General features: G+C 31.8%; 1 protein-coding gene and 1 long non-coding RNA gene across 3 annotated transcripts; one reads left to right on the plus strand and one right to left on the minus strand.

The window, feature by feature from the left end:
- Positions 1-1009: 1009 nt before the first annotated feature.
- Positions 1010-9030, minus strand: LOC145112553 (uncharacterized). Of its 2 annotated transcripts, XM_079048705.1 has the most exons (7): positions 8932-9030; positions 8702-8834; positions 2926-3083; positions 2731-2803; positions 2365-2559; positions 1939-2032; positions 1010-1788 (listed from the first exon to the last, which is right to left on the minus strand). In XM_079048705.1, exons 2-7 carry the CDS (start codon positions 8828-8830, stop codon positions 1061-1063), a joined length of 1377 nt encoding a protein of 458 aa, XP_078904831.1. In that variant the 5' UTR covers positions 8831-8834; positions 8932-9030; the 3' UTR covers positions 1010-1060. The 2 variants fall into 2 exon arrangements, with proteins under 2 accessions (XP_078904831.1, XP_078904832.1); XM_079048706.1 differs by lacking the exons at positions 8702-8834; positions 8932-9030 and adding an exon at positions 4951-5196.
- Positions 4272-5489, plus strand: LOC145112554 (uncharacterized). The gene is made up of 3 exons (XR_013710542.1): positions 4272-4876; positions 5017-5212; positions 5405-5489. It is a non-coding gene; the product is annotated as an uncharacterized LOC145112554 (long non-coding RNA).
- Positions 9031-9275: the final 245 nt, after the last annotated feature.

Below are 9275 nucleotides of genomic sequence, written 5' to 3' on the forward strand. Positions count from 1 at the left end.
TAACAAGGTCACAAAATTTCAAGATATAAACTTTATGCACTAAAGTGACCAAAAGCTCATAACACCCAAAACTAGCTAGATCTAACAAATGCATCATCAAGATTCAAACTTCATACCTCTAGAAGAAAGATCAAGATGAACAAAGTCTGGATCTACAAGCTCCAATGCAACCAACACTTCTCCAATGAGCTCTTTCTTCTCTAAGATGCACCAAGAACACTCCAAAGCATTTAACAACACCTTCTTTTTGCTCAAAAGGCTCAAACTAGGGTTAAGGTTTCAAGGAAGGGTCTTGGAGAGGTGGATGCTGAGAATGGAATGTGTTTGGGGAAGTTAAGGAGCTTAAATAGGCTTAAACCATGAAAATAGGGTTTAGGCACTGATCGCGTACACCCAGCGTACTCCACGTATGCCTAGTACGCCCAACATACTCCAGGTATGCCCAACGTACTCCAGGTATTCCTAGTACGCCCAACGTACATCCTGTACGCCCAGCGTACTAGACTAAGCTGAAAACTTTCCTAATTTCAAACGATCATAACTTCTTCGTCTAACTCCGTTTTCGACGATATTTATATCCACGGAAAGGTATTGAAGAGCCCCACAATATTATCTAGATATCTTGTACTAAAAACTTCTCAAACAAAAATTCATATTTCATACAACAAGTCCGAAACATCACTTTTCCCGTTTTACCCTTTGACTCGAACACAAACCAAACTCATCACAATACACAATTGTTCTTTTTCTTTTATTATAAATTCCGAAAATATCAAATAATAATGTGTTATTAGATGGATGATATTCAGGAGTCCTTATTTGTTGACAAACTTTCCTACCTATTAAGAGGATTTTTAGTTATATATGTACTAACTTGTTTATAAAAATCTTTTTAGTTATAGTTTTAGTCATTCCATTCTTATCTTTTATTCCAATATTATCGACTTATACCTTATACTTCGTTTAACAACTCAAAGTTACAGCAAAATTACATGTAAAATAAAGCTCATATCTCAAATAGTGCTCAAATATGTATGTGTAATTTTCGATCAAACCTCCTCTAATTGATCACTGGTTTCTTCAAGAACTCCCAAGATGCTGCATAATCTTCCGGTACAGGAAGATCAAGTTCTGAGCAAACAAATTGGATTATTTCCGAGATCAAAGGCCCAAAAGTCAACTTGTTTATGGTTACCGCAATAGAAAACCGGTTGTTTATGTCACAATATCCCGTCGAGCCACCTAAGCCTGCGTGACCAAACCCAATCATGGAACCATCGGTCGTGTTAACCCTCCGAAACCCGAGACCAAATCTTCCATTCGGTAAGATTAACTCCTTATAATCTCCGTTTCCCAAGAAAGCATCATGAATTTTAGATTTTGGGTTGCTAAATATTTTAGTGTCGATTGCATCCCTTGTGTCATCGGTTTCTGGGATTCCATTGTAAAGATTGGATTTAGAGTTTGTGGTCTGGCTGTCAGTAATGGGGATTTGAGGATGGCTTCCGAGTGGTGGGAGGGAGGATGAATGGCGGGGAGGGACAGCACCACCGTCCACAAGGGCGGCATAGTAGCGGGCTAATGCACGGGCCGAGAAGTGTCCGTTTGATGCAGGTAATATGGCACGACGAACATTGAGCGTGTTTGATGAGGAAATAAGGTTTTCAAGCATGCTGGGTATGAAAGAGGAAGGCACAGCAGCTTTAAACTCGCTGGTTGCAGTTAGAGCGGCAAACATATTGAATCCATCTTTATCCAACGTTAGAGTTGCCAGACGAGATTCCACTCCTGAATGGACATAAAACCCAGGATTTCTTATCAATTATCAAACAAGACAAAATAAATAAATAAATAAAAACCAAGATTTGTTATCAATTACAACAATAAGTGACTGAATATAAAGTCTTTCTTATTCGTTTGTTTTTTAATGAATCTCACCATGGGGAATCCCTATATAAAACTCGCCTTCCACGTTAAGTGGAAGAACAAATGCTTCCTCAAGAATATATTGGAACTTCTTCCCGGATGCATGCTGCATGTTCAAGAACGCATACGTCAGTGAAACTAATAAAATAGAAGAACATATGACACCATTCCTTCCATCGTTTAGTCAAATAGAACACAAAGAGCCAAAGAGGCATCAAGGCCCATTTATTACTCAACATGATACAATAGGTTGTTGTACTGCTTTTAATGTAGATTAGATCAACCGGATAAAATTGTAAACTTTTTGTCCTACCCAAAAAGAACAAGATGGGACAAGGACTTTGTCTAAATTTCTTGTTAATGCAGAAGCCGTTAATGCCTTCTAATCTTCATCATCAAAAATATAACCTTGAAATTAGAAGATGCATGTAATGGTACCTCAATGATTCCACCACAGAGCCATCCATACGCCAAATAATGATATAACTGTTCACAACCAGGTTCGGTCTCTGGTGCAACCATTGCAATGTGTTTTATACATTTATCCCAATCACAAAATAACATAGGATCATTTTTAGTCATGTCAGCAAGAGCATTGTGCAGACCAGATGTATGATTAAGTATATGATGAACCTGTAAGAGAAAGGAAAATTGATATTACACTTATATATGGAGACATAATTGTAACGTTAGTTACAAAGAAAATATACATTGGAAGATGGGCAAATAAAAAAGTCCCCACAGGTATTTCCCATAATTTATTTCACTAATACTAATGTTACTGTACATGAAAAAAAGGAGAACCTTTATCTGATCTTTCCCATTTGTACCAAACTCCGGCCAAATGTTTGCAACATTTTCGTCAAGCTTTAGTTTCCTATAAGGAAAATACATATTTGTTAATATTTCCTTGCATGACATGATACATATTTGTCGAACTGGAAAATACATATTTGTTAATAGTTTCCTATAAGCTTTAGTTTCTTGTAAGGAAACTACCCTTTATCAGCCAACCAATGTATCATTCCTGCTGTGACACCCTTAGTTACAGAGAAAACAGGAAATAATGTATCGGGTTGAACTGGACGAGGGTCATCTGCTCCCATGACTCCAGCTGCAGTATCAATGATCACTTTCCCTTCTTTGTAGGCACAAACCTAACAAACATGATGATCAGAGTTTTGTTACACATTCGACTGGTAAAACGCATACTAATTCACGTAGCTAGATATTTCATTAGCGTGCTTAAGCATGCACAAAGTTCATGTGATGTCGCTGTATAAACTATCAAGGCGCATTTGTTACAGACATGAGTGGACAAGAATGTACAAGCTTTGGGAGTTTAGATTCGATGAAGAGGATAATAAGAGCATTAAAGTACTTCTTTTGCACAATTAAACACGGAATCAAGAGAATATCGGTGTCCCACCATGTTTCACCATTTTGGGCAGGACAAAATTCTGTCCCATTGATACCAATAGGACAAAACTAAATAGGACTAATTTTTGGGAAACTATTTTTTCCCATTGACACGAACCGACAAGACTAAATGCGATTAAACAAGCTTTATAGAGTTATTTTTGATGATGTACGTATGTGGATAAAGAGGATGTTGAACTCATTTTCGTAGGCGAGAGATTGGGTTGCCAAAACTGTACACGTGATACAATAAACCAGTTATATAATGGACACGACTCCACAAGATTTTTTTAAGGCTTTGTTAGGTGATAAGACAAGGGGGACATTAATGATATGCAGAATTCAGATATTTAGAATAAGTCCCCTTCCGAGCATTTTGGGTGGCATAAAAACTTGCAATTTTCTGTTTGATTGGAAGGGGCCGGGCCAACCCAATACACGTTAAATGCAACACACGTAACAGTAAATCAATCACGCTAGCTAAGTGATGGACTATACAGGAATGGACACGGCCTTTGAGGTTATTTTGAATAACAAGGATAACAAGAGAATTGAGACCAAATCACTTTCTATCTATTTAGGTGGGCCATAAAATTACAATTCCAGTTTTATATACCAACAAGAATCAACAAAGGTATACATTACAATTAATCTTCAGTAGTTTACATTTTATTTCAAAATTAATATATTAAAAAAAAAAAGACAAAACTGAAAAAATGGTATGCATTTTTTTCTAAAGTTTAGTCCAAACCTCAATTTTTTTTTGGGTTGGTGGTCTTTGAGCTAGTTTCTTTGCAATTTGGTCCCTGTCCAAACTAAAAAGACTATTATACCCTTAATGAATTTATTTTTCCTTTTTCTTTCACTTTTTAAAATTATTATTATTAAATATAAAATTAGGCCCACATCTCTCTCTCTCTCTTCTCTCTCTCTCTCTCTTCGACGACCGGGTTTTTTGAAGGCATCTGATTTTCTGGATCGAAATTGGGTTCCAATTTGCTAGTTCTTTTTCTCTATTTGCTGATTTGTTGGGGCTCTGATGTTGGGTTTCATTTTCCAATTTGCTGAATCGCAGACCCCCTCCCTTTTCTCTTTGATTCAAGTTGCAGATATGTTTACCGTTGCAACTAAATAGTTGTCGTCGCTGCGTATCGAGGGGTTTGTCATCTATGTCGCCGCCTATCGATGGGCGTGGTTGGTGTGGTGTGTAGCAGTTATCCTTTTACATGTTTAATCTTTTTACACCTACTCCTCACCATTAACGTTAGTCTTCGTCAGCAACATCAACATCATGTGTAACTAGAGGCTGATTAGAGGTGATTTTGGGTTTCAGATTATTCTATTAGAGTTTATTACAGGTGAGGTGATTTTGAAATTTGGGAAATCAGCAAACCAAAAAGAAGTAAATCACCATCGTCAAAGCATAAGCAAGAAAATGACTTTGAAGTTGAGGCACCACATGCGTTCTTGCTTTGGATTGGAAATTGGTAGGGAGAGAAATTCCCATATTATGTGTCAACTATAAAAGAAGGTAAATTGGCATTGACAATTGTTCAATGATGTTCTTGTTTTGGATTGTGATTTTTTTTTCAAGTGAAAGCTTACCGGTAGAGCTCTTATTTTAGACTGTGGTTTTATAACATTTATCTTGTTAATCGATTTCAAACGTAGCTCTCAATCAAATCCAAAATTATGGTGGTCGTTGAGGTTGAAATCGACATCAACTCTAGCTCCTGATCTTTTGATCTTCTTCTGGTGATGATCTCTCAGCATATTGAAGGTGTTGGGGGTGGAAAACGATGGTATTGGTGAACAAGATAGCATCCCCTGTAGGCGAAGAACGATGAGGGATATGGGGTTGATTCTGGTAATCCAATGCGTTATATATATATATATATATATATATATATATATATATATATATATATATATATATATATAGAGAGAGAGAGATGTGGGCCCAATTTTATGTTTAATAATAATAATAATAATTTTAAAAAGTGAAAGAAAAATGAAAAATAAATTCATTAAGGGTATAATAGTTTTTTTATTTGGACAGGGACCAAAATTGCAAGGAAACTAGCTCAAAAAGACCATCAACTCAAAAAAATCGAGGTTTGGACTAAACCTTAGAAAAAATGCATACCACAAAAACCTTTTTTGCAATTTTGTCTAAAAAAAAGTTTTAAAAACCAATAAAAGTTTGCATTCTGACTCTTTTCTCCCAGTCAGAATCTAAAATCTGAATCTAAAATCTGTAACAATTTAATTAGAAACAATCTTGTAAATTGGCCCAAACTATTAAAAATATTCTACAAAAAAAAACCTTATTACTATTATTATTATTATTATTATTTTAAAACTCGTTATTAAAAGTATTATATATATATATATATATATATATATATATATGTAAAAAATACATATAATTATAATACATACATATAAAAATGTATTTATTTAGTTTTACATCTTAAAAAATATTTTTAAAGCTTTCTTTTTTATTTAAAAGTATTTATATGTATTGTTAAATACATGTATAAAAACATGAAATGAAAAAAGAATTAAAAAAAAGTTTTTGAAGGTATACAAATATATAAATATGTTTTTCATATGTATTTATTATATTTATTCATAGTTTTTATGTAAATATACCTTTATATATATATATATATATATATATATATATATATATATATATATATATATATATATATACACACACACACCCACACACACGTAGACACATACACACGCATTAGAAAAAAGTTTTTAAAGTTATTTTTTTCATTTGAGTGTTTTATATATGTATTTTATAATACGTATAAATATGTTTAAATGAAAAAGAACTATAAAATCAATTTTTAAGGTATTAAAATATATAAATACCTTTTATATATATATATATATATATATATATATATATATATATATATATATATATATATATATATATATATATATATATATAGAGAGAAAGAGAGAGAAAAAAAAGAGAAAGTTAAGATTAAATGTGAACCTAAATATAATGAGTGTATGACTTAATATGGACTGTTAGATTAGAAAATCTAATGGCTAGGAATGGAGGGTACATTAATTAAATTTTAATTTATTCTTTAATAAATTGAGTGATAAAATCGTGCATAAGGATAGTTATCTCTTTCTACAATAATTTAATTTAGAACTGGCTGATTAAAATGGGTACGCTTCTATTTTTTTCAACCAATTATATATCATTCTAAATATTTAGGAAGGTGTAGGGATAATCTGATCATGTGAAGAAACGTTTATCAAACCAAGAATAATGAAATCAATATAAATTGAAGAATCCGCCATGACATTCGTTTGTCATATTGTTGAAGTACGAAACCATATATAAGTAATGTAACTGATTAATGTTTTCATTGTTTTTGATTAAATCGTGTATTTATATCCCCTAAATTTGAGGGATTTGAATGGATTTTCTCATTAATTCTTATTGAATTGATTAAGGTCTTCGTTATTTATATATTTCTGTTAGAATCATGTATTCTTGATGAACAGAACACTATTCATGAATATATTATTTTAAATTATGTGATGTTTTGATAACAACCGATTCACGTGCACAATCGAATTAGTTTTTTTAACAATAGAAGTAGTATGTCTTTTAATGTTGTTTTGTTTGAGTTTATTTGTTCATATGATTTTTGTTAAGAACAAGTGTTGAAGAAAAAAATAAAAGCGATTGCACAAGATATGTTCTTCAAGAATTTTCATTGATAATTTGTTGTAAGTAGCATTCGTTATATTTTTTAATAATTATGGAGATGTCAAACATATTTTATGATAAAAGTAAGAAATAATGAGAAGGCATATCATATATTCTTAAAGAATTAAACTATTTATATGCATCTTTTTTCATAGTGTAGTTTGAATCTCTAAAGCTTTTCTAGTTTGTATATTCTTGTTAATAACAAGTTACGGAAAAAGAAAATAATTATAGAATACATATTATTTAAGAATGTTCGTGTTTACTTTGGTAAACGTAATTTTCTTCCTATTTTTTCATAATTATGCAGATGCAACACTTAATGTTTGCTAAAAGTAAGAAAAAATGAGCATGTTAATTGTTACTTTAATCCAAAGAGAAGGAGCATCCCTTATCACTTAAAGAATGAAACTGTTTGTTCTACTTATTCTTATAGGATCTATATGTTTGTTATATTTTTTTTTTCAAATCATAAGTTTAATTATGTGTAGGTTTTTATCCAGATATTCTAATATATTGTGGATTATTTGGTATATACTTAAAGAATAATATTATTTGTTTCACCATATATTGCGTATGATATATGCTAAAATGGAATAAACGTAAATAACATTCTTTAAGAATGAAGACACTTAAGAAAAAAAATACAAGAACAAGCCCTCACTTTTCTATTTCTCGAGTTGTAAGTCTGAATAAAAAGACAATAACAACGAGAGCCAGAGGTAGATCGAAGACAATGTATAGTGGTTGGTTATATTTCAAGACCGGTTGTAGAAGGAATAAAGAGGGAACAATTAAAATAATGAGTGTATGTTGCAGGTCTAAATAAAGTAAAAATAAGAAATAAGCACACAGAGTCAGAGGTAGAAAACGAAGAATAATGGTTGGGTAAAAAAACTGAAGATCAAAGGTAGAAGACAATAAAGAGGGGACTATTAAACTCATGTATGATCCGAGGAATTTCCATAAAAACAAGAATGCACTATCTAATTATTAAATTAATATTATACAATTTTCCTAATTTGCGTTTGGATGGTGATTGGTCCAAATCCGATTATACCGCTACACAGCTACACATTAACTAAGATTTATATATGAATCTAACTTTTTTACATAGGGGTTAAAATGTATGTTTACATGTATTTATTTAATAATATTAATAATAAATTAATAACAAATTTTAAAAACAATATACTTATATACATTTTTAATAAAATAGTAATAATAAAAATATACTTAGGTTTTTTTGCAAACCAATATTTAAATTAATTTATTAAATAGTTCAAAATTAATTTGTTACCGATTTTAATGGGAAAAAAATGGTCAGAATACAATATTTTATCATTTTGTAGGATTTAAAAAAAAATTAATTTGGAATTAAAACATATATGTACCCAAAATTTTGAATTTTACCGAAGATTTTCTTATTTTTTATGATAAGAATAAAGCACGTATTAACTTGTTTTGACATTAACGAGAGATCTAAAGGGGACCAGGTAAAATAAAATTGCATTTGTTTTCCATTAATCTTCATAAATAATATAGTAAACCAATGATACTTGGCTCTCCGTTCATAACAATAATAAAATAGTGTTGTATATGCACCTGGATTCCAAGTATTGTGTCAGCATTCCCTGCTTCGACCAATAGACGCCTCAGCTTGGCCTCTACATCAGAATGGATTGGACTGTCATATACCCATTTCGCATTGTAGGATGGTCCATTATTATGCATGTTGCTGAAAAAGAATAGTAGCTGGTAAACAAGGATATATATGAGCAAAAATATAAGTAAAGAATCAGTAGCGACTGGATAAAACTGAAGAAAAATTGTACCTGTCGAGAAGAGATTCAACAAAAGGTCTCACGATATTTAGATAGCTTTGCCAACACTGATCAAGGATGAAAGCCCTGAAACGATGTAAAATATATATAAATACTCATCTCGAGTATTCTAGAGGCAGGAATTAAAAAAGAAATTAATTAACAAGCGGGATGAAAGAATTTTTTTATGATGACAACGATCGTAGGAGCAATGGGGCCAACGGTAGTTTACCGGCATTACAGAACTCCGGGTTAGTTTTTTACTCTATCCGTCTCTATTAAATTACAGTCGCATGCACAACATTTTTGAATATTCGTTCATCGATATGTTGGATCAATTATATAATATTATGGTA

Source organism: Lactuca virosa, chromosome 5 (assembly GCF_052849685.1).
Source record: "Lactuca virosa cultivar CGN04683 chromosome 5, Lactuca_virosa_CGN04683_v6, whole genome shotgun sequence".
In the NCBI taxonomy this organism is placed as follows: Eukaryota; Viridiplantae; Streptophyta; class Magnoliopsida; order Asterales; family Asteraceae; genus Lactuca; species Lactuca virosa.